The sequence below is a fragment of the Cricetulus griseus genome, chromosome X (genome assembly GCF_003668045.3).
Source record: "Cricetulus griseus strain 17A/GY chromosome X, alternate assembly CriGri-PICRH-1.0, whole genome shotgun sequence".
NCBI lineage: Eukaryota > Metazoa > Chordata > Mammalia > Rodentia > Cricetidae > Cricetulus > Cricetulus griseus.
In genome coordinates this window covers 107628294-107654002 of record NC_048604.1, presented here as the reverse complement: position 1 = coordinate 107654002, position 25709 = coordinate 107628294, and the positions used below count along the sequence as shown (strand labels likewise).

The following is a 25709-nucleotide window of genomic DNA, read 5'->3' as shown; positions in this document are numbered from 1 at the left end:
GAGCAGAAAAATCCTTTAGGCCTTTTCCTTTTACAAATTGAAAGATTAGCTGCATGTGGGGTTTTAGCACAAGAGTACCATTTTCTTTCTTTTTTTTTTTGTATACAACATTCTGCTTCCATGTATATCTCCACACCAGAAGAGAGCACCAGATCTTATAATGGATGGTTGTGAGCCACCATGTGGTTGCTGGGAATTGAACTCAGGACTTCTGGAAGAGCAGTCAGTGCTCTTAACCTCTGAGCCATCTCTCTAGCCCCAAGTGTACCATTTTCTATATTTTGCATCTGGCCTATTTTGTTTTTCATCTTTCAGCACAAGTCTTTGCTCCAGTATCAAATTTCCTGGTGTTCTTTTTCTCTTCAAACTATACATTTTATATTTCTTTTTGCCTTGCTTGGTTTTTTCCATTGTAGGCCTGAATAAAAATGCTTGCTATTAATCCCAGAACAGAATCAATTATTACAATGTCTTGAAATACTCTCTGTATGAAAATAGTCCAGAACTTTTCAGTTTAGCCTCAGGAAGATTCTTAGGACAAGGACAAAAAGCAGCCACATTCTTCACCAAAATATAAGAATGGTCTTTATTTCAATCGCTACTATTGTTCTCTGAAACTTGTTGAGCTACGCCACCATAGTCCACCCTCTTCTCAGTACTATTTTCTTCCAAGCTCCTGCTAGAAAGGGCAGATAAGCCTTGCTTACAGCAGTCAACCACTTTACTATTCCAAAGTCTAGAGTCTTCCATATTCTTCAGAATAAAAGCATGGTCAGTCAGTCATGTCATAACAATAGTCTATCTCCTGGTACCAACTTTTGTGGGTAATGTTTCAATTGTTTTAATAAGATAGTATGGTCAGGACAACTTGTAAAAGACAGCATTTAATTTGGTGCTCATGATTCCAGATGTTTAGAGTTTGGGATCATCATGGTGAGCATGCCATCAAGTGGGCAGGCATGGTATTGGAGCAGTAGCTGAGAGCTTATATCGTGACCCACGATAAGGAGGCAGAAAGTTCTAATTGGGAGTGGCGAGGGCTTTTAAAAACTCATGGCCTACCCCAGGTGACATACCTCCTCCTCAACACCTAATTATTTCTAGACAATTACATCAACTGGGGACCAAGTATTCAAACATATGAGCCTATGGTGGGTATTCTGATTCTTAACCACCACAATATGGTTTTCACTAAAGAACATAGGTATAATGCCCTAAAAATATTAATTATGTATAACAGAATGTCCTTTGTTTTAAAATTGCTACCATCATTTGGAGAATAAAAAAATAATAAATAAATAATAAAAAAAACATGACCCCCATTTTCTTTATTCTTTGCTTCTGGGTAAATAAAGACTTCTAAAAAGCTTATTTCTCTAGCATTGGGTAGGTTTTATTACCAGTCTCTGAATGGCAGCTTCAGTTATCTACAGTGTTTTATAGATTTACTGGGGAGATTGTGACATGATTATATTTCTAAAGAACGAAACTAATGAGAATACACAGAAGGAGGGAGGGGAGACAGGGAGGGGGTGATAGGAAGACAGAGAGAACACCATGCTTCAGCCTTTCCTGGTATAATACCAGATCAGTATGAATGCGATACACATTGTATTTGTGAGAATCCAGTGAAGGCATTTGTGTTTGAGCTGGCCAGGCATGCCTTACCTTAAGGCAAGAAATAGCTTATTAAATATGCAGTCAGACCTTGCTCCTACTGTTAAAATTTTTGTTATTTCAAAGGCCTGAAAAGATGCTGCAGGCTGGTCCATAAGCAAAATTATGTGGCTGGAATTTAGGGTGTCGAAATTATTAGTAACTGTCCTACCCATTACCATATGCCCTTGTTTGAAAGTTTTTATAGTTTCGTGGCAAAGTGTCTTAGTCATTGTTGTATTGCTGTGATGAGACATCATGATAACTCATAAAGGAAAGCATTTAATTGGGTCTTGCTTACAGGCTCAAAAGTTTTGCCCATTTTTAGCCATGGTGGGTAACATGGCAGCATGCATGTAGACTGCTGGAGAAGGAGCTTGAGGCAGCAGGAAGAGAGTAAATACTGGGTCTGGATAAGGCATTTGAAACCCCAAAGCCCACCCACAGTGAGATACTTCCAGCACTGCTACGCATCCTAAGGCATTCAAATATATAAGTCACTGGTGGCCATTCTTATTCAAACCAACACAAAAAGTATATATACTCTTATAGCATGTAATTTGGCTCATTTGTCAAGAAGATGTGTGGTTCCACCCAGGTGAGAAAGGTCAGTTATGACTGAATGTCACCGAGCATGAATTCCGACATGTGGAATGTAGTAGCTAGTATTGCTGCTATGCACTCTTACCTTGAGCACCCTCAAAGAACCATGAAATAATTTGTAATTGAAGAAACAGCCATTAGAAACACCTCCTTGCTTTGAGTCTTGACTTTGATTTTGTTCTATCATCTTTTATATGGATGAATGTTTTCTTATTAAAGTTTATAAATGTAAGTCTTAGTCTGTAAGTATTGTGTTAACACTTTTTTTTCCTTTACTAAGAGCTGGGGTGGAAAGGAGAATGGCTTTGGACTTGCAGAATGTTGCAGAGACTTGCACATGTTGGTGAGTAACTATTTGCGATATAATATTGTCTCTTTCTGAGCCTTAACAATGAATAAATATAAATTGACATTTGACATCAGTACCTTTGTAGAACCTGAGGAAAAATAATACATAATGACTTTAGGAAACTTTAGTTCTGTGCTTATTATAAAGATTCTCAGAGAGAGGAGAGGAGGGGGGAGGGGGTATGTATTTATATACACACTCCTGGAAGTAAGCTGAATTTTTTGAATCAAACTGATAGTGTCCTTTTTTTCCCTTTTAATCCCAGAAAGTGAAGCTGGGAATAGTAGTTAGTGCACATCTATAATCTCAGTATTTGGGATGTGGCAGGAGGAAGATCACTAGTTCAAGACCAGCTTTGGCTACATGATACCTATCTAAACATTCAAAAAAACAAACATACAAATAAAAAAAAAACACCAGAATGTGCATTTACTTTTGTATTTGTACACAACTATCAGATCTTTGAGAGTTGTTCAGGGACAGCTGATAGGGAGCAATTGTTTTAGAATTAATTAGAACTTAATACAGGGGGCTGGAGAGGTGGTAGATCAAAACTAGTTGACCCATGTTTGATTCCTAGCATGTCCATGGCATCTGATAGCCTCTGTAGACACCAGGCACTCACATGACATAGTAGACCTACATACAGGCAAAACAGCCATACAGAAAAAAATTATTTTTTTTGCTTGTATTTCAAGATAGGGTTTCTCTGTATAGCTTTAGAGCCTATCCTGGCACTCACTCTGTAGACCAGGCTGGCCTTGAACTCACAGAGATCTGACTGCCTCTGCCTCCCAAGTGCTGGGATTGAAGGTGTGTGCTACCATCGCCCAGGTTAAAATATTTTTTAAAAAGAATTTAATATTCTTCAGTGTGTTTTCATGTTTACTTTTTTTAACCCATGTTCTTGATTATGGATTTAGGCTATCCCCATCTGTAAGGCACATCTGTAGCCTCGTTTGTCATATTTAACACAAGTGGATAAGATCAAATTAACTAATTTATCTTCTGGAAAACTTTATCCCTTACTAGTACGGCTCTTTTTCTAGTCACAGAAATCTACATATTAGAGCAGGTACCTTCCTACATAGCTGAAAGCTGTTCTTTAGTGAACTGTTGTGAATGGATGTTGGTAATATGGGAAGCATATCTTGTATGTTAAGAGTATTCAGTCTGCAGTTCCAATGCTGAGAATGCAATATTTTAAGAGTGGTAGGTTTATTTCTGAACCTTATACATGTTAAGACTTTCTAGGTTTGTGTGATGTCTGTTAGCTGTTTCAGTCTTTGGCCTATATTAAGGTTGAGATTTTGAAAATTTTGTACTTTATGTAGTATGTATACATGTTGAACCCAATTTTATATAGGTATACGATGATAAAGTCATTTTGGAAGGGAATGTGAGTTATTTGTTGTTTGTTTGTTTGTTTGTTTTTTTGAGGCAGTGTTTCTTTGTGTAGCCTTGGCTATCCTGGAACTTGCTCTGTGGACCAAACTGGCCCTTAACTCACAAAGATTTGCCTGCCTCTGCCTTCCCATAGCTGGGATTAAAAGTGTGTGCCATCATTGCCTGGCCAACAGAATGCTATTCCTGGAATTTCGTCTGTCATGGTACTTTTGTGAAGTTATAGAAGATAAACGTTGAGGGTGTAGTTCATTTTGTTTGGTGTAGCCATGTGCAGTAAAAATGAAATGTGTTCTAGCATGTTATAGAAATCGAGTTATTTATTTATTTTTGGTTTTTCGAGGCAGGGTTTCTCTGTGTAGCTTTGGAGCCTATCCTGGCATTCCTTCTGGAGACCAGGCTGGCCTCGAACTCAAAGAGATCCACCTGCCTCTGCCTCTGCCTCCCAAGTGCTGGGGAAAGCAAGTATTTAAAGTAATAGAAAAAGTACCATGAGGAGGCTGGTAATAAGTTTTCATAAGAATGCCCCTTTGCATTTTGACCCTGACACTTGTTCTCCATTCTTTCTTAAATTGTTATGCATTATTACTTGGCATATTTGACACCACCATGAGAATAACTAGAAAGAGTAACGGATAACCTGAGAGTAAAAAACAGACTTTTTGATTTGTAAACTCCACTCTTCCCATTCCTTTTCAAACAGATTTCATCTGAACTGTGGTCAGGGCAAGGGACTAAAGATACCACTGGTGTAGAATATACTGATGCCACAATGTGTTGTTCAAATGGCTAGCTCTTTGAGGAAGAGAAAGCAGTGGAGGTGTCTGTGTTGCCTAAATCAGTTCAAGCTCAGTGTCTGATTCTTCTCTTTTATCCACAGAAATATCCACCCAGCGCAACCACACTACACTTTGAATTCTATGCAGACCCTGGAGCTGAGGTCAAAATTGAGAAAAGGGTGAGTCTGATTGCTTTGTTATTGTTTGTAGAATCTCTTAGTTTAAATGAGGGAATGTTCTGACCTATATCACTGTCCTATGAACCTAGATGTACCTAAGAAACTTTTCAGAAATAAGTATTAATTATATGCCTACTTCTCTTCACACACAATTAGGTTTTAGGTTGGAACCTGCCAAAAAATAGAGCCCCTTTTATTGGGCACTACCACATTTGTATATTTTGCTTATAGACTCAGATTGTGTTTCAGGTTTCTGTATTTAAGCCAGTCTGTAAGAAGCTCTGTATTTTCCTGTAAAATGTTGCTTAAATGCTGTGGTTGTTCCATATTCCTGGGTGAGCTACCAAGATTATGTTTGGTTTAGAAATTGGTTAATAAATCAGATCTTTCTTCCATTTTTATTACCAAATAATATTTTTTAGATTAACGTATTTAAAACATGATAAATAATTCTTACCGATTCAGTTTTTGCTATGAATATTGAGATAGTGGAGACTTTTAGGCAAGGATTAAAAAGGAGCACTTAATATGGGATATGCCTGGCTAACAGTTTAATACTGGTGGTATCACAGTTTAATACTGGTGGTTTCAAAGAAGTGACTAGTATATGTGGAAAGTGGATGGCTTTGAAATTACCTTGAGTTTAAAATATTGTCTTAAAGAAAAAGAGGATGGCATTTTGTTCTCAGGTGGCTCTTAAGGGATATTTAATGACCCCTAACAACTGTTTCAACTTTTTAATTTCAGACAACTAGTAATACACTACATTATATTCACATAGAACAACTTGACAAGGTAAGAGGGTTCTTTCTTATATAACTGGTTTGTTGCTTAATTTTTAGTTGAAGTTTTGTTCCTAACTAATTTTTTCTAATACAGATTTCAGAAAGCCCTTCTGAAATAATGGAATCTCTTACCAAAATGTACAGCATTCCTAAGGATAAGCAGGTACAATATGTCTGAAAAATACCCCCAGCATATGGTGGTTTTTTTGAAATACACTAATCAAAAATGGTGGGCAAGCAGAAAACATAGCAAAATGATATACACTAGATTCTTCCCATGTTTGTTTCTACTTCTGTGCTCAATACTAAGTTCCTATCACCTTAGCAGAGTTTGGAACATAAACTTGCAAGCCAACTCAAATGATTATCTATTAGTGGTGATAGCTTTCTCAAACAAATTTGGATACATAAAGGAGAACTTAATTGTCTTATCTTCTGTTCTTTTTTGCAATGGTCAAATATTTAATGTATTAAAAATTAGGAGTTTTGGCTGTGCGGTGGTGGCGCACTTTTTAATCCCAGCACCTGCGAGGCAGAGTCAGGCGGATCCCTATGAATTCAAGACCACCCTGGTCTACAAGAGCGAGTTCCAGGATAGCCACAAAGAAACTCTTTCTAGAAAAATAGAAAAAAATTAGTTTTTTCTAGACAGGTTTTTTCTAGTTTTGGAGCCTGTTTTGGAACTTGCTTTGAAGACCAGGCTGGCTCGAGGTCATGGAGATCTACCTGCCTCTGCTTCCCACATATCGGCATTAGAGACATGCACCACCACCACCACCCAGCAAAAATAAGAATTAGTATTAGATTATTATCTATCAGTATAGTGACTATTCTTGGCTTCTTTGAAATATTAGTATACTAGGTGTCCCTGTTTTGTCACTCTGGGCTTGTCAACTAATCTCAGAGTAGTAGGTAATACTAGTTCAGTTTGATAGCCTAGCAAATCGCAACAAATCATTTTACCAAGCAGCCTGAAAGGTAAGAGCTTCCCCCAAAACAACAATAAAACATTGTAATGATTTCCTAATATAAGTTATATCTCTACAGATGCTGTTATTTACTCATATACGGCTGGCCCATGGCTTTTCTAATCACAGGAAACGATTACAAGCTGTTCAGGCCAGACTGCATGCAATATCTATATTAGGTAAGTAACACTAATTAACTGGTCCTAATTAGGCAGTTTGAACTTGATTTCTAATGAACCTCATCTGTCTTTACCAATATGAGGCTTCATCATGGCAATCTAAATTACAAAATTACTTGCATTCTCAGTCTTTGCTGTAGTCATTTATCATTCATTAGCTCCTTTGTGTATCAGAAAAACTAAAGCCTTTATTGCCATGTTACATGGCCTCAGTTGTCATCATCACTTTTGTTTGTTTTCTTTTATCTTTTGAGACAGGGTTTCTCAGTAGCTTTGGAGGCTGTCCTGGAACTCACTCTGTAGACCAGGCTGGCCTCGAACTCACACAGATCCACCTTCCTTTGTCTCCCGAATGCTGGGATTAAAGGCGTGCACCACCACCACCACCCATCTCCTTCATTTAGATTTTGCTTACCTAGTCTTAAAGTTGCTGAGCACCTTGCCTTCAAATCCTTTCTCATGTTTGTGTGTATGCCTAGTATAACTTCTGCCATAACAATGACTACCTATTGATGTTTGTCATCTCAGCCAATTTTTACTTCTGAGTATATGCCTGCATTGTTGAGACAGGTTCTCACTATGTGTCTCTTGCTGTCCTTGGAAGTCCCCAAATCCTAGAATTCAAGATGTATGCCACTACACCTGGGTAGATTATACACATTCTTAACTTTTGGTATTGTCATCAAACTTATGATTTAGTCTACTAAATAAAAACTCTTTATTATAAAAGCATTTATGGTGAAAGCAAGTAAAGGAAGAAGCTAAAATAAAATTCTATACCTATATCCAAAGCATAGTTACAGTTCTATCAAGTAGTGTTGTTGGAAAAATGAATTTGTTCCTCTTTTTTCCTACAAAATTCCCCCCAATTTTTTTGTTAGCCTTCTGATAATTTTAGTAAGTATCTTGATCTTACCAAAATCTGTCATAATTTAGTGATTTTTTTTTTACCCTTTGGTACAAATTGGAAAGTATATTATCCAATGATGGTTTTATAACTGCATTTGTACCTAATTTGTTTCTTCTCTTTTGCAGTATATTCCAATGCCTTGCAGGAGTCAGCAAATAGTATCTTGTATAATGGGTTGATAGAGGAGTTGGTGGATGTCCTTCAAATAACAGATAAGCAGCTTATGGTAAGTATGTATTAATAATATCTATGTGTCAAGGTCATACTTATCTGCCTATTGTTTTTTCCTAAGGAGTTAGAAAAGGCCCCAGAAGGGAAGCTTTGACCTTTTGCTTCTTTCTTACTTTCTCTTTGAATATTAAACTGAAATTAATAAATGCCAAATTTGCAGTGTCTGTCTCCTAAAACACTTCTCAATAAAATTACTTAAATTTTCCAATTTTAAGATATTTGTGCCTGGGTTCAGTTATCCATGCAGTTTTCTTTTTTTGTTTGTTTGTTTTTGACAGTTGTTTGCTTTGTATTTTCATAGGAAATTAAAGCTGCTTCTTTGCGAACATTAACATCAATCGTGCATTTGGAGAGAACTCCCAAGCTCAGCAGTATTATTGACTGTACTGGAACTGCATCCTACCATGGATTTTTGCCTGTCCTTGTACGGAACTGCATCCAGGCCATGATTGGTAGGTTTAAGTGGTAATTATTTATCCTAGGAACAAGAGGATCCTGAGATCGTCATTGTTTTAATGACCTGCTAGCCTAATTCCAAATTCTGATTTTTCTCCCCCATACCAATTTCCTTTGTAGATCCTTCTATGGACCCATACCCCCACCAGTTTGCCACTGCTCTCTTCTCCTTTTTATACCATCTGGCCAGTTATGATGCTGGTGGTGAAGCATTGGTCTCCTGTGGAATGATGGAAGCCTTACTAAAGGTACTCTACCTCTTTTCCAATACATTTGTGGGAAAATACGACTGCTTCTTCTAAATGTTTTATAGTGAAGCAGATAGAATAGAAATCTTATCCTAGAAGGGCTATACTACAGTTTGATTTGTAGTTGCTCCATTAACAAAAACATATCTGTTGTCAATATTAAACTGTGCTTATAGTCCAGCACAGTTTGATAGTCTGGAGGCCTTGGGTCAAGACAATGTTACAAGTTAGCATGACATGAAGTTTGACCCTAAGAAAAATTTATATAAGGATTTTTTGTTTTGTTTTGGTTTAGTTGGATTTTAGATACAGTGGCTCTTCCTGTTTGTGTTCGCTTGCATTAAACTTACAGAAATGTATCCTATTAATGAATTGTTTTCCTTGTGGCCTCACAAGATGTTGAGTCTAGTCATATAATAGCATTATATGATAAGCACAAAACATCAGGCATGTGTCCTCCTCCCACCCCTTTCTTACTATGCTATCTCACAGGGACTCCCACACTTTACTTTTGCTAGGGAATATAATTTTTACAGGTCTTTTCAGTAATTGTTTGCCTCTCTCTTCTTGTAGGTCATAAAGTTTCTTGGTGATGAACAAGACCAGATAACATTTGTCACCAGAGCTGTTAGAGTGGTTGACCTCATTACCAACCTGGACATGGCAGCTTTTCAGTCTCATAGTGGTCTTTCTATCTTCATCTATAGACTCGAGGTACTAATTATTTAAGGCTCACTTTGCCTAGAATTCCAGTGAATGCTGAGTGTAGTAGTCACTGTCCTAACTATCCTAAGTAACCATCTTAATCTCTTTTACGGTTCTATAAACTGAGTTTATAATCTGCTTGATAGTCTTTAATCACAATTATTAATCCCTATAATGTATAGGATTTTCTTAATATTTTCCCCTTGATTATAGCATGAAGTAGATTTGTGCCGAAAAGAATGTCCATTTGTGATCAAGCCAAAGATCCAGAGACCTAGTACCACTCAAGAAGGAGAAGAAATGGAGACTGATATGGATGGTAATTAACAAGTTATTAAGTCAATATTTTTGTGTATGGGATTTTTCTTTTTACCTGTATTTCAATTCTTCCTCGGAAATTATAAGGGACACAGGTTGTTTTCATCATTTTTTTTATATAGGTGATGACGAATTCTTTGGAATAGAACAGGGAGTTAGGCAGATGGTTGAGCTGCAGTAGGTCAGAGTCACTAAAGACTAAAGTCATTTAATAATTGATGTTTCTTAATGTGTTTCATGATTTTATTCATTCTACGAAAATATAATAAGCTCTGTAGTCAGAATATTGTCTATTTTACTACTGCAGTACTATATATTTTGGACGTTTTGTGTAAGCTAGGCAAATTCCATGAAGAATCTGAATTTTTAAATGGGACCTTGGAACGTCATAAGATCATATAAAACCAGATCATCTTAGTTTTTAAGTGTGTTGTGTCTTTTTTTTAACCAATTCCAACTCCCTCTCAGTATATAATTCATAATAGAATAAAAACTGATCCCCCAAATATAAATCTTTATTAGAATATATAATAGTCTTAATGACCCAGCTTATCATTGCATGTATCTACTATTACTTGCGATTAAGATATTAGAACAATAAGTAGTAGTATGCTGTTGCTGTTTTCCGGCTTTGTCTTTGGGCATGTTTGTCTGTGCGTGTTGCTGTCCCTAGAAACCTTTCTGCTCAGTTTCTGTTTTATTGGTAATGCTGGCATATATGTTCACAGGTGAGATCCCAAAGTGTTGAGTAAAATGTTGTTATATCTATTAACTGCTGATAAGTAATGGTTGACTATCCACTATAAATCAGTGATTGTCGATATTTAATAAGCAGAACAGTAAGTGCTCAGTAAAGATTCTGATACATGAAATGCTTGATTTAGTTAATTTTGCCAACTGATGACCAGGAAACAAGTATTTAAAACTTATCCTAGTGGTTGTGTTGTATTCCTAAAGAAATTGTGTATTCATTATAAAGGTTACACAGTTGAGTTTTTGCTTACTTATGTAAGTAGGAACATACTTAAGAATATATTTCAAACTGTAAACACTAAAGGGTATTTTACTACATTTTATAACTTCAAGAGAATAAGTTTTTGCTTTTACACAATTAAAGTTATTTTCTTCAAGGGTATAAAGGAAATGTTCATGCTCACTTAAAACCCTACTACATAGCTATTAGTTTGTGACTCTTTCCAGCCTTATTAATATCATTTCTATGTTCACATTTACATGTATATAGGTTTTAGAACACAAAGACACTTGCATTGTTCATTACATATCATAGACATCCTTCTCTATAAGCACTGAGATCAAACTTTCAGTGTTTTTTTTTTTACATTTGTTATTTAACCTCCTTTACTAGGCTCTACATACTACCTACCACCTGCCAATAATATACAGAGTTGCATGTTTTGCATCGTTCATCTTTCCTCGGTGGAAGAAGTTTTCTCAGAAATCTTTCTTTTCGTAGTACCTTTTATTCTAATTAGTTTCTTTATCATAACTTGTACTTTAGTTGCAGATGTAACTATGGAAAGCAGTCCAGGCTCGTCCATATCTATGGAGCACCGGCTGGATGTTGAATTAAGGGCATCAAGTTCCAACAGCAGCACTAGCATCTCTGGCACTGGCCCGGGTCCTGGCCCTGGCCCGGGCCCTGGCCCCGGCCCTGGCCCTGGCCCTGGCCCTGGCCCTGGCCTTGGCCCTGGCCCTGGACCCCGTCCTGGTGCGTAGACACATAGATACACAGTCTTTCACAGTGACTGACTTATTAAACTCGTGAAGAAGAGAGGTTTAGGAGGCACTTAATGGTACATTTGAGGTTATCTTATAAGAACATGTCCTGTAACATTTTATGGTCTTCTGGCAGTTCACACATTGATTATCAAAACAGACATTTTGGAGGGCAGATATGATAATATCCAAGGGAGGAACAGAGTAAATTTGGAAGTTGAATCTTTTTTACTTTGTAATTTTTTTTTTACTTAGGTCTCTAATTTTAATACTGGTCTTGTGCCATCTTTGGTGATTTAATTTCCACTTTCAAAATACTCTTTCCAATGTCCGGAGATTTCACTTTAAATGTCTGCTAGTTTTGCTTTAGTAGATATAGACGGGTCTCTTAATATGTGTTTTGTGTACCTATTTATTGTGATTTAATGGTGAGCTCTGTATGATACTTTTGCCTTTCTCCTGTACCAGGAGTCCAGTGTATTCCACAACGAGCAGCACTTCTCAAATCAATGTTGAATTTCCTTAAGAAGGCCATTCAAGACCCCGCTTTCTCTGATGGCATACGGCATGGTATTTTGATTCTGTATACTGCATTCTAAGACCATTTGATTATCAAGATTTTTTTCCGTGTTCTTCTGATGTTTACCCTTTTGTAAAGCATACTTAGTAAATCAATAGCTTTTTGTTACTTGAATATGATTGGAATTTACACTTCTTAGCTTTGTACTCTGTTCACTTGCTGCTTCTTTCTGCAGTCTCCATATCTTATTTTGGCCTACTGTCAAAAGCTTGCATGAACAAAATAAATTGTTAGGAGGGTGTCAAGTAGAGGCCACTAGATTGGAATTAATACAGATTTATTTTCTGTGGTTAACATACTGCTACCTATCACCCTTGATCCTTATGCCTCTCCTAGACTGATCATAGTCTTTGTGTACATATTTCTCTTAGTAATGGATGGTTCTCTGCCTACCTCTTTGAAACACATCATCAGCAATGCAGAATACTATGGCCCATCACTCTTCCTCTTAGGTAAGTAGGATTGAAACTTGGGTCTAGGATGGCATACATGTATAATCTTAGCAATTGGAGTCAAACGGCAGACAGATCTTTGAGTTTAAGACCAGTCTGTTTTACATAAAAGCTTTTAGGACTCCTTAAAAGCTGGGAATATATAGCTCAGCACTAAAGTATTACCCCATTTTGACAAAGCCTTCCATTCCATCCCACTTCAGATCATAAAAGCAAATTGGAATTCTACTTAGAATTCTTTTTTCTTTGGTTGGTTTTTTGGCTTTTTTGAGACAGGGTTTCTCTATGTCGCTTTGGAGCCTATCCTTGCTCTATATACCAGACTGGCCTCATACTCACAGAGATTCTCCTGCCTCTGGGATTAAAGGCATGCACCACCAACGCCTAACTTCTACTTAAAATTCTATAAAGGAATTTAGTGGGAGATGTAGAAGTGGCAGATTCTTTGAACCTAATAGAATAAGCATTTTACACACATAGTGTTTGGGCAGTTAGAGATTTATAACTATTATGACTTCCTTGTCTCATTGTTTATGAAACAATTGAGTCCATATGTTTCTCTCTTGTAATCTTGCAAAGTTCTCTTGTTAGCGAGTACTTAGAGTAATTCCGTATATTATTGCTATCTGCAAATACGGTCTTCTTTATTACCTTTATCCTTTTCTGGATTTTTGGGACAGGGTTTCTCTGTGTAGTCCTGCCTGTCCTGAAACTTGCTCTGTAGTCCAAGCTGGCCTTTACCTCACAGAGACCTTGCCTGCCTCTGCCTTCTAAGTCCTGGGACTAAAGGTGTGTGCCACCACCTCCTAGCTATCCTTTTTCCCCCATCTTACTACACAAAGATGTTTTGGTTGAATACAAGTGGATAGGACCTTTTTGATTTGTCCTTTGTGAATTTGGAAGGGAGAGCATTCAATATTTTACCACTAAGCATATTAATCAAAGGTTTCTCATTAAAATTTTCAATTTTCTTACCAGTTAGGAAATTTTCTTATAGGAATTGCATCAGATTAGGGGAAATTTTCCTCCTATGGTTAGGTTGGGAGAGTAGAAGTGATACTTGGATAGGAGTTTTTAAAAATGTATTACTTAAATAAGTAGGGAAATCAAAGGTTAGGGGGATGAGAATGTGGCAGTGTAGAAGTAAGCTCAGAATGGGGCAAGTGCATAGGTAGTAGTTGTTTTGTTTGTTTGGGGACAGACAGGTTAGAGTGGTGGAGGTGGGGGTAAGTGCCCTTCACATTATTTTCTCTAAGGTCACACTATATAAGCCCAAAGAAGTCTACGGTTAGTAGCACTAGAGTAGTAGAAACCTGTTCTCAGATCATGATTCAAATGATGCATAATCAGGCTACCTGAAGTCAAAGTACTGCACAGTAATGGCAGGAGATAAGGATTTTTTGTTTTAATGGGTGTTAGCCAAAGGACTACCATTAAACATCTGTTACTGAAAACTAATTTAAGATTTTTTTCTCCCTCTTTGGAAGAACTATTTTTAGGGAAACGACAGACCTGTTTCCTATGAAATGGAACTTATAGTCATCAGATCTTTAAACTCTTATCATAATACAAAAATATTTGAGGTTAGACCTTTATTGATACATACAGAGTAGTCTAGGCAGCGGAAGACCCCAATTTTCAGTGGATCCCATTATGTTTTCACTCTTAATCCAGGCTTCAGTACACCCGTGAGTTGTTCATATCAAAAGGCTGATGGTTTCTTTAGGTCTTTATACCCATTTGTGTGAAATCTTTCTCTTCGTGGCCACAAAGGGGAATAAGGAAACAAATTGTATTTTGTTAGGATGTCATGCCACTTAATGGTTATGAGTTTATGGTAACTAAGGCAGTGAGCAAAATTGGAACCCTTTTATGAAACCATTGTCCATTTTGCTGTTTTAGGTGGATGTTGGTTAGCATGTAATTATGTCTGCATTAGTCCTTCTGCCTGGATAAGACTTCTTTTAAAGCCATGCCCAGATTCTACTGTGTGGTCTGATCAGTCAGTATCACTGGGAATCCTAAAGGAGACTTAATGTATTCTGAGGACTGTAGTAGTGTTCGTAGTAGCATAGTATGAAGTACAGTTTAAAAAAAAAAAGGCTTATTGGTGTTCAGTTGATATCCCTGGGAGGACTGTTCTTTTCTGAAAGGAAACTGAAGGAGAATTGGATCTGGAAATGAAGTGAGGTGGCGGGGGGGGGTACCTAGGAGGAGTAGAGGGAGGGGAAACTGGTCAGGATGTAATGTATAGAAGAACAAATTAAAAAATAAAAAGAAATTATATCATAAACACATACAAAGGCTCATATAGTTGAGGATACAAGTTTTGCTACTGCATTAAGACAAGGATCCAATATAATCAATTTGTCAATGTAAAGGATGTGTTTAGTTGTTGGAAATTCCCAGGGGCAATGAGTCTAGGACACATTTGAGAGGTTAGAGTTGGGGGAGTACCAACAGCATGGAGAATATGGCATTTGGCCTAAATTTTAATGCCCCGAGATATGTAATGACTAGAAAGGAGGTCTCAATGAAAGGATAATAATGTGTTTATTCGAATTGCAAAGTAAAATGATTCAGCGTCATCCTAGACTGTATCAGACCCCAAGCCAAAAAAACAAAAACAAAAAAAAAACACAAACAGAAAATATGTAACTGTATTAGTTGCTGTCTTAAGTTTAATAAAGGAATGTTAAATTAATTTTTAATTGGGATTAGGACAGCATTACCAACAATTCCTGAGATTATCGTAAACATTCTTATAACATTTTGTACTTCACATTTTCAGAAATCCACATTCTTAGCGCTGAAGATTATAAAATAAAAAAATGTATCAGTTCTGAAAAACACTGAAGATGTTCTGTGGTTTTACCTTAAATTTGCTATGTTAAACCAAACAGACATAATACAAAAAACGCCTTTTTTCAGAACCTTTAGCCAGTAAAAAATCTTAAATGTTGGGCTTGAGGGATGGTATTCATTGATTAAGAGCACTTGTTTGTTGCTCTTCTAAAGTACTAAAATTCTGGTCCCAGTTCTCAGGTCAGGTGGCTCACAAATATTTGTAACTCCAGCTTGAGGGTATTCAGTACTCTCTTCTGGTCTCTCTTGAGTACCAGAACATACTTGGCATATACTTACACACACACACACACACACACACACACACACACACACACACACACACACACAAATAAATCTTTACAGAGGAATCCCATATGCCACTGAGAGCTGTTGGTCCCAAATAATTGTCACCTATGTTCTATGTCACTCCTGTGTAGTGTAAATATGAAATGTTTCCTCACCATCTTAAATTAAAATTTGATTTTTTTTTTGTTTAGGAATTAGATATTACCTTTATAAGGTTTGTTTTTAAATGATTTATAGAGACTATATACCTGTTGTCAGATTACCGGATTTTTAAAAATCTGTTAGTCTTGAATACACATGTCTGAATATTAAGGGTGTTAAAGTGGTCAGATGTTTATTTTTATGTATAATATGTATTATTGATATGTACTTTTTAGTTCCCTATTTCCAATTTAAATTTACTATTTCTGCAAAATACTTTATCCACATTTATCAGTTAAGTCTGTGTTTACCCCAGAAAACCTGCATCCTAAGTACTTGTCAAGTTAAGTATTTAGAGCTATCAATTTTTGCAAGAAAGAATGAATTTATATACATAGTGATGCACATATTTAATGGAATACTATATAGCCATTCAAAAAGATTGGTTATGTTGATGGGAAAATTCCCAATTACATGTGAACATAGCAAGTTATATAATAGCATAACTTCAGTTATAAAATATGTTCTGGTAAAATATTTTAAAGGATAATCAATAAAGTTATTCATTTTTTACTATTCTTGTTATTCTTTTGGATTATTAGTTTTCATTTCATAACCACAAGAGTATAAATTGTTATGAATATATATCTTCTAAGCTTTTTATTATTTCTTTGCTTTTAATTCCCAGAAAGACTCTCAGTTTCCCTTAATTTTATTCAACTTTGTTTTTAGCTACTGAAGTGGTGACTGTGTTTGTATTTCAAGAGCCATCACTATTGTCCTCACTCCAGGACAATGGGCTGACAGATGTCATGCTGCATGCACTGCTCATCAAAGATGTAAGTTCATTCTACCTCTCTATTAATATTACTTCATGTATTTCACTTCACTAAGATGCACTTGCGCATGTTGAAGAATCAAGTGAGAAATAATTCGTGAAAAACAATTATCTCTTTTGTATGTATTGTTGAATCCAGTTGGGAACTGGTTGTCAAAATGTTTTCTGTTCCTACTTTTCATCATGGTACCACTAGATATATTTTTCTTGCATATGTTTCTGACCTTTTATGTGTTACATTCAAATCCTCTTTGTCTTCTCTAGGTTCCTGCCACAAGAGAAGTCCTAGGTTCCCTCCCAAATGTATTCAGTGCACTTTGCTTGAATGCCCGAGGTCTTCAGTCTTTTGTACAATGTCAGCCATTTGAACGTCTCTTCAAAGTTCTTCTGTCTCCTGATTACCTCCCAGCCATGCGGAGGAGGAGGAGTTCTGATCCTCTTGGTTAGTTGCTACTCTTCATTTTATAATAGAAAGTTGGCTTTTGCAAGGAAAGTTTTCCTTGACTGCACATCGTTTCTCTGGCTAGGTATGCTCAGCTTAACGGGAATTATCACCATATATTCTATTATTACAGGTAGGAAGGAATACTTCATCCTTAGCCTCTCTCCTCATAGTATTTACAATCTTCTGAATAATAGTTCACTGTCCTGAGGTCGGTAACTGGTATAGGGACCTGTGGTATATTTCCAAGTCCACCATCTAGTCTACAAAAGTTAGAAATGTAGAATCTGATATTGTGAGCACATGTTCTCATTTCTCTAAAACAGTCCCAGATGATTAGATTTCTTTTCTCTGTGTTTGAGACTGGATTGGTGAGAAGCAAGAAAGTAAGAGTTGGAGAAATACTATAGTTTGCAAAAGTGTACTTTCTTACTTGGGAGGCTGAGTCAAGATAATTACTTGAGCATGGGATTTTGAATCCAGCTTGGGAAGCATAATGAGGGAACAACACAACAACCTTTACACTTTACCCCCTCACGTCCATCTCATAAATAAATGTATTTTGTAGTTTGATCTACCACTGCAGCATTCTAGTCATGATAATTCTTGATAAAGACAGCCACAGAGTTGTTTATGCTTTTTTCTTTCCTACTCATGTCTCCATAAGACTAGTTCAGACCTTGACAGTGGAGTTTGATAGACTTAACTGTTTCCTCCTCCACAATGATTTAGAGGATCAAGGCTTATATTTGAATTCATTCACAAATGTGTGCTGCTAGACAATCACAAGAAGCAGTTCAGTTTCTCCTTTCCATCTTAGGTTGGCTGTATATATTATTTAGTCTAAACATTCTGTATTTTTTTTTCTTTTTTGATTTAAGGGGATACTGCATCTAACCTGGGGAGTGCTGTTGATGAGCTCATGAGACATCAGCCCACCCTCAAAACAGATGCAACAACTGCCATCATTAAGGTAGGGATTAATAATGGCTATGACTTTGATCTTTTAGAGGTTTTTAGAAAGTATCTTTCTAATTTCTAAATCTTGCTTTTGGCTGCTACTTTGGAAAACCAAATGGTTAAAATAATTGGTTCAGATCTTAAAAATAATTTTTGAATTAACACAGTTCCTTTCTTTAGTTCTCTCTATTGCTTTCTTATGAGATTAACAATTACACAACTTCTGTCTGTATTAGTGTATTTCCCTTGCTAGCCAGTTTTTCTTTGATTTTTTTTTCACCCTCATTCGATAGCCATGCCATTGGATTGTTGGAATCAGTATGTGAGTTACTGGTGCAAGGACATGACCTTGAAAGGTTTTAACTTTTTACACAACATCTTTTCTCCTGATTGTAAAAATGGAGCTAATGACTACATTTCTGCAATGGTGTGTTTGTATCACATAGAAAATTCTCACAGAATGTTAGTCATTCATTCATTACATACAAGTAATCGTTTTCTCTTTGACTTTTAGTTACTTGAAGAAATCTGTAATCTTGGAAGAGATCCAAAATACATTTGTCAGAAGCCGTCCATCCAGAAAGCAGATGGTACTGCTAGTGCCCCTCCACCAAGGTCTAATCATGCTGCAGAAGAAGCTTCTAGTGAAGATGAGGAAGAAGAGGAAGTACAGGCCATGCAGAGTTTTAATTCTACTCAGCAGAATGAAACTGAGCCTAATCAGCAGTAAGTGTTTACAAGACAGATCACTTTTTTTTAAAGATTTTATATATTTATTATGTATACAACATTCTGCTCCCATGTATATCTGCACAAGAGGAGAGGGAACCAGATCTCATAAGGGATGGTTGTGAGCCACCATGTGGTTGCTGGAAATTGAATTCAGGACCTCTGGAAGAAAAGTCAGTGCTCTTAACCTCTGAGCCATCTCTCCAGCCCCAAGACAGATCACTTAAGAATCTTATTTCTTTTACTTGTGGTCAGAGGATGCAGCTCCAGGCCTTGTTAGAACAAGGCAACTGTATTGCTACTGAGATACACACCGTTATTCCTCACCTCCAGTGTCACTTCAGTCTACAAAAATTGAAGTCATTTTAAGGTTTCTGGCTTTTTCTTGTTTTGTTCCTCTGTAGTGTCATTGTACTGTCATGTAATAGCATTGGTTGCCTTAGAAAACTATTTTTCTTAAAATTTTAGTTCATGATATTAAATCAATTCAGTATGCCAAGTTGGTAGGCTTTCCCCTTTGTTGCTCGACTCAAGCACACATGAAATAGTGTTTTGTCTCAGATGTGGAAGTGATGTTTCTAGACAGTAGTCATGCATTCATACATAAAAATAAATATTCCTTTGATCTGTAGATACTTTTGAGAAAGGCATGAATGTTTTAACTGTTGACCTGAATGCTTTTTATCTGGTACTAAACTGGGGCAGTGGAGTTAAGAAAATAGTCTCGTAGAGTTATTCCAGGGAAAACAGACATAAAGACTTTGGAACTACACATAACAGTGTGCTTGCTGGTATCAATAGTATTGGAGAGGAGGCATTACTGAATCTCTGTCTCTGCCTGAGAAAGCAAGCCTACCTTTCTTCTCGTGCTATCTTCATTCTACTTAAACATGATTTAAAAATCATGTTTTTAAAAGAGGGAGACATTCTGAAAGAATTTATGGATTTTTCTCCTTGGAAATACAAACTTCAGTGTTGCGTCCAACTTAACCTGATTCTCCGTAATGCTGCAAGGTTGAGCTCCTTTTTCTGACTACAAATCAGAAAAGATTTTTTTGAATGTAGAAAGTTGTTGGTGGTGATTTTAAGTCAATCTGTATGTTTTTATCTGTATATAACTTCTTTATGTGGTTGTCTTAGATCTAATACGCTCAGAATTCAAGCCACTGTCAGAGCAAGTTAACATTTCTCAACAGCACTTAATGCTATAGTACTTACTTGAGATAAATATGTATCATTATCTACATTTGTAGATAATTGGGAAAGTAAGCTTACATTCTCCCAATAATTGTTTATGCTAATTCTATTGTGTAGTAATCCATAAATTGCTATTTAATTCCGCAGTGATTCCAATCTGTTTTCAAAGGGCATTAGGTTAAATGTTTCTCCTTTATAAAAGTTTTTATCTGTCCCTTCTCCTGTTCATTCTTCAGTGGACCTACAAATTCCTATTTCTTTTCCTCTATCTTCCAATGGCATACATGCATATCTAAATAGAATTTTCCAATATATATTCATATATAATTTCTGTACAGTAAACTGCATTTCAGAATTTTCATTTTCTGTTTTATTCCATAACAAATGAAGGAGCTATTGATATTATTTCTATTGAGCCTGAAAAAATTTTGCATATTCAAGAATAACTTTAATACAAATTGTATCTGGTGTATAGTTTCTTGTATTTGACATCACTCATTGTGTTTTGGTGATTTGTCCATGTTATTTTCATGTATCAATAGTTACTGCCTTTTTCTCTAGTGATATTCTGTTGTATAATTATGGTTACATTTATTTTGTTTTCCTGTTGATGAACTTGGCTTTTGTTTGGCCTTCCTCTTCCTTCCTTCCTTCCTTCCTTCCTTCCTTCTCTCTTTCCCTTCCTCCCTTCCTCCCTTCCCCCCTCCCTCCCCCCTCCCCTCTCTCATTCTTTCACTAAGATAGTGCCTTTTTCTTAACTTTTTAGATGGTGGCTTATAGGTGATCCTGAAATAGAATTTTGTGTTATTATCTAGAATAAGAAAGCTTAGGCACTATAATCTACCCTAAATTCTTTTAGGTTGCTCATCTACATTCAGAAACTGCAATCTTATTATGCATATAAGTATATCTTGGAATTCATTGTACACTGTCTTCAGACTCACAGTCGTCCTCCTTCAGTCTCCTAAATACTCAGGATTGGTACATTTAGCCACTACAAGTAATTCTGAGTTCTTATGGGGTCTTGTCATCTACCTACTAAATTGTTTATCTCAGAAAATCTAATATTGCTGGGGAAGAATATATAAGTAACCAGGGTTTGTTTGTGGTTGATGCCAGTACTTCATTTTGTACTTGATTCCATTTAGCAGTGTAGCTGGCTTACCATCCACACCTGAATGTTTGTTAGAAATTGATTCAGGTTACTGGAAAGGAACTGACATGAAATTACAGAAGAGCTTTATTAGGAGATGGAACCGTAGAGAGAAAAGCCAGGACTTCAGATTCAAAGAGGAGATTTAGGAGAGAGCGAGCTACCATGTGTAGCATGAAGGGTGTTGAAGAGGGAGTGGCCACAAAAACAAGACAAACAAAGCCTTCCAATCATGCCAACGGGGCTTTCTGATTCTTACAGGTTTTCAGGGCCTGGTTGAATATTCTACCACATGACATTAGGTAGTCACTAATAGAGACCGTATTACAAAGTTGCTTTGGTCCAGGACTTAGGGAGAAGGAGGGACTGGAGTTGGTTTTGCAGACAAGGCCTATATTCTCCAAAAGTCCCAGCAAGCATCTGTCAGTTCTTTGTTCTAAATGATGGTTTGGAATGTGTGGTGTGGACTGATGCTATCTTCCAGGCTGCTGTAGCTTTCTTGAGAGCAGTCACATCTTAAAAGTGTATGTCCATGATTTAACACTAAGGAACTTTAAAAGTATAAGTCTATGTGATCTTTGCAACTCAATACCAATCGTTTGTTTTTAAGAGTGCATGTAGAGAGCTTTTGTTGCCTTATATGTGACTCACTAAACTAGCTTTGCCAAGGTCAGAAATAAGCAAATCTGACTTGGACAGATGAAAATTTGACAGTTGTGATACGTTGATTCATTTACTAAGATAATAGTGATTTTTGTTGTTCAAAGATGTGGCTTTTTCAAATAAGGTTAAACTTAGGGTGCCATTTCTTAAGACCAGCTTGTAGGTAGAGTTCTGTTAGAGATAATTGATCTTAAAGGACTAAAATAAGTAGTAAAGAACAAAAGTAGATACTTGAATGAGTTACTGGAGTTGTGTGAAGAATAATACTGTTGGTTGGCCTTTTCTGTTCTTTCCCCCAACTTCCATTTAACAATTAAGGGGCTATCTGGGTTCCATTTCTTTGTATCAACTAGGCACTGTATTATTATATTTGGAATCTACAAAGAGACAAGACTATCACTGCTGCTGTCTGGACTTCTTAGTTAGATGGATCTTTGGGGTTTTTCCAAGGAGATGAGACTGAGTGGGTAGGAAAAATGGTCAAATAATAGAATACTGCAATTGTTCTAAGGAGGAAGGGACATTATGGTTCAGGAAAGGTTGTTCTTTTGGTCTTTGTTTGAAATCTTTTCAGTCTTGTGTGGCTAGAAAAATGACTTACCTTGTTGGGTAGCTTACAACCACCTCTGTGACTCCAACTCTATGTCATCCAATTTCTCTGGCCTTCCCCATTATCTACACTAACATGTACATACTCACATCTATACACAATTAAAAATAAAGTAAACCTTTAAAACAATATTCTTTTGCAAGTTTACTTTTTTCATTTATTTACTGTACATGCATGTACATTCAAACACAATTGGAATATAACATTAATGAGTTGATTGTCTACTTCCCTGGAATTCTGAGGATGGAACTCAAGTTGTAAGCTATTCATAGTAAGTGTCTTTACCTGCTTTGCCATCTCACCACCCCTTTTATGAGTTTATATTGAGACCTAAACAAACCTTAGCCTTGGATATTTCATTACTGAAGCCTCTCTGTTCTCTTCCTTTTTTAAAAAAACAATCTCTCAACTACCACTACATTGTGATCTGTCCCTCCTCTGCTACCTCTTACAAGGACCTGTATCCAGGCATTCTATTGCCTACCAAAGTTTTTTTCTTTTCTAGATTTTATCTTATTATGTATAGTTGTCATTTTCTTGCAAAAGTTAATTTAAAGATGTCTTTTCTAAGACTATAACCTTCTCATTTAGCATACAGTGTTCAAGCATTTGGAAAAAAACAAAATCTTGATCAATTGTGTATAATTCATGAAGTTGCATCCTGCAAGTAGCAAATTACTATGAAAGGACGCATTAGGAATTGATTTCAGCATTGACCTGCTTTTACTGTGAAGAGGATTCCTCGATTTTAAACCATTTTAAAACAAAACTAAAAGTCTACTTCTAAGCTCTAAATTTAACATGATACATAGTATGGCTATGTTTTATCTTTGCTTCTTTGCCTGGTCCTTTCCAGTAAGCAAATATTTGGTCAAAATTGAATTTTATGTTAAATATTTTCATGTTGTTGAAGTTATATAGCATAAGTTTGTCTTAGATGGCATAATGTCATTTGTGCCGTGCATGCGTTTATGCTACATTTTTAAAGCCTGGCTTCTCATTTTATTAGTATCATTTTCAGTTTTTTTCCCTCTTATGAGTCTTAACATACTGAAGTATAGAAGTATGACTTGGACTAAAATTTCACTGTCACATTTCATCACTTTGTTCTATTTCACTGGTGCTATGAATTTCTGTGTAACTTACTCTTTTCTTCTTAACAGGGTTGTTGGTACAGAGGAACGTATTCCTATTCCCCTCATGGATTACATCCTTAATGTGGTAAGATTAAACTAAATAAAGATGTGTACTTTTCAGAAATATGTGTCAGGTTGTTGTAGTAGTCTCTGGGGCCTTTAAAGTACACAGATGTGAAAAACTGAAAATACTTGTTCTTGTTCCATTTGCCAGTACTCTCAGCCTGTTTATATTTCTGTTTACTCATATTATGCATTTGAATTTTAACAAGATTTGGTGTGGTAGGACCAGTATTATGTCTGAGTTTGTCCAGTATGCGACCGCCCCCATTTTACTTTTCTCTTTAAAAGAACTACATGGGTCTTTTAATTTACTATGTCATAGGAAAATATGAAGAGTGCTAATTTTTTCAGAATTAAAAAATCCACTTAGCATTTATTCTATACTATTAAGCACTTCTAAGACTTGCACCAATAGTTTTTCCTCTGCCTATGTATTTGGTGCTGCATTCTACTTTCTATCTCTTAAATCATTCTTTCAGTTAATAGCCCAATTTCTGGAGTTTTATTTATAAGGATTCTTATTATGACATAAAACAATTACGTATTAGACCTATTTCTACCATTGGCTTTGAAAAAGTCTGTTAGCTTCTTTGCTTTCAAATTATCTGACTCCTGGTATGATTGAAATGGTAGATTGGGTGTTGTAATCCCTCATTTTCTGGATGATTTAAGTGTATGTCATTTATCCCTGTTTACTTAAAGTTGTGGTATTACAGAAAATACTGATTTTTCTTGACTATAAAAGGCTGCCTTTGTCCTGATGCCAAACTGGCCTTTTACTTCCGAACAGTGTTAGCATCTAACTTTGAAACAAAACTTTTTCATTGCCTAGATGAAATTTGTGGAATCTATTCTGAGCAACAATACAACAGATGACCACTGCCAAGAATTTGTGAATCAGAAAGGACTCTTACCTTTGGTTACCATTTTGGGTCTTCCCAATCTGCCTATTGACTTTCCCACATCTGCTGCCTGTCAGGCTGTTGCAGGTGTCTGCAAATCCATATTGGTAAGACACATCTAGCCAAGTATTTTCCTCTTAGAATGAGTTTTGGAATACATCTGTGATTGTATTTAATGTGTTCTCCTTACCTATAGCTAAAAATTGATAAATATGTGTCTGTTGCACTTAATATATTTCATACTATTTCTCACAGAAAAGTAATTTTTCTTTGTTTTTTGCATTTGCCGTGTAGTTGTGTCATTTGAGTTCATATGAGTGTAAAGTGTATTTTCAAGAAAGTGTTCTAGTCTTATTCATGCTTTGTTATGATAGTTTTTTTGGTTTTAGTGTGCTCTTCATTTTGCAATGTATTTTCCTTTTCACCAAACTTTATTAGTCATGAATTTATGTGTAATTTATTACTCTAATTTTGCCCCCCTCCCAAAATAAGAAAACCACAAAGCTCCTTCATTTCAAAAACACATTACCAAACCATTTGTCCTCCTCTGATGCCTCAACTTTGGCAGTTATCATTCTACTTTCTCTAAGCTGGAGGAAATTTAGGTAACTTATGTATTTGAGATTGTTATGGTGACACTAAGGTTTATCAGATTTTATCAGTTTTATCAGTTCTTTATAAAGCTAAATGATATTTTACTACATAGACATTGCTGCATTTTATCCATTCCTGTTAGTGGGCATTTAGGTTGCTTCCATTTTTGCCCCTGATGAATAATACTGTTGTAACTCCGGTGTATAAATACCTCTTCAAGATTTGCCTTTTGATTATTTTTGATGTGTACTAGAAGGAAAATAACTTAATCATGATAATTCTTATTTTTTATGTCTATGTGAAACCTTCAAACCACTTTTCTAAGAAGTACTTTCCATTCCTGCTAGCTGCATATAAGGATTGTAATTTCAGTATCACCATACCAGATGTGTATGTTTTTTTTCTATAATAGCCATTTTAGAGAATATAAGTAATATTTCATTTTCATTTTGACTTGCATTCCAAGTAGTAATTGGTGATGTTGAGCATCACTTCCTTTGTGTACTTGAGTGACTGTCTACGTGTACATCTTGCTAAATGTGTATTTGTGTTTTTTCTTCTATTTTTATTGAATTAAGGTGTTTTGCTG

The 25709-nt window shown here is 36.1% G+C and overlaps 1 protein-coding gene across 15 annotated transcripts in view; it reads left to right on the top strand.

Annotated features, from left to right (window-relative positions):
• Positions 1 to 25709, top strand: part of Huwe1 (HECT, UBA and WWE domain containing E3 ubiquitin protein ligase 1) — a 143276-nt gene that overhangs the window by 50363 nt on the left and 67204 nt on the right. For 13 of the 15 annotated variants that reach the window (XM_027432121.2, XM_027432122.2, XM_027432128.2 and 10 more), the window contains exons 7-25: positions 2540 to 2602; positions 4893 to 4970; positions 5718 to 5765; positions 5850 to 5918; positions 6803 to 6902; positions 7938 to 8038; positions 8345 to 8495; positions 8620 to 8747; positions 9321 to 9461; positions 9666 to 9771; positions 11290 to 11499; positions 11976 to 12077; positions 12459 to 12539; positions 16566 to 16672; positions 16936 to 17113; positions 17995 to 18086; positions 18588 to 18799; positions 23589 to 23646; positions 24457 to 24633. In XM_027432121.2, coding sequence (XP_027287922.1) covers positions 2540 to 2602; positions 4893 to 4970; positions 5718 to 5765; positions 5850 to 5918; positions 6803 to 6902; positions 7938 to 8038; positions 8345 to 8495; positions 8620 to 8747; positions 9321 to 9461; positions 9666 to 9771; positions 11290 to 11499; positions 11976 to 12077; positions 12459 to 12539; positions 16566 to 16672; positions 16936 to 17113; positions 17995 to 18086; positions 18588 to 18799; positions 23589 to 23646; positions 24457 to 24633 — 2202 coding nt within the window. The remainder of the gene's footprint in view (positions 1 to 2539; positions 2603 to 4892; positions 4971 to 5717; positions 5766 to 5849; positions 5919 to 6802; positions 6903 to 7937; positions 8039 to 8344; positions 8496 to 8619; positions 8748 to 9320; positions 9462 to 9665; positions 9772 to 11289; positions 11500 to 11975; positions 12078 to 12458; positions 12540 to 16565; positions 16673 to 16935; positions 17114 to 17994; positions 18087 to 18587; positions 18800 to 23588; positions 23647 to 24456; positions 24634 to 25709) is intronic. The other 2 variants (XM_027432135.2, XM_027432133.2) reach the window with 1 other exon arrangement.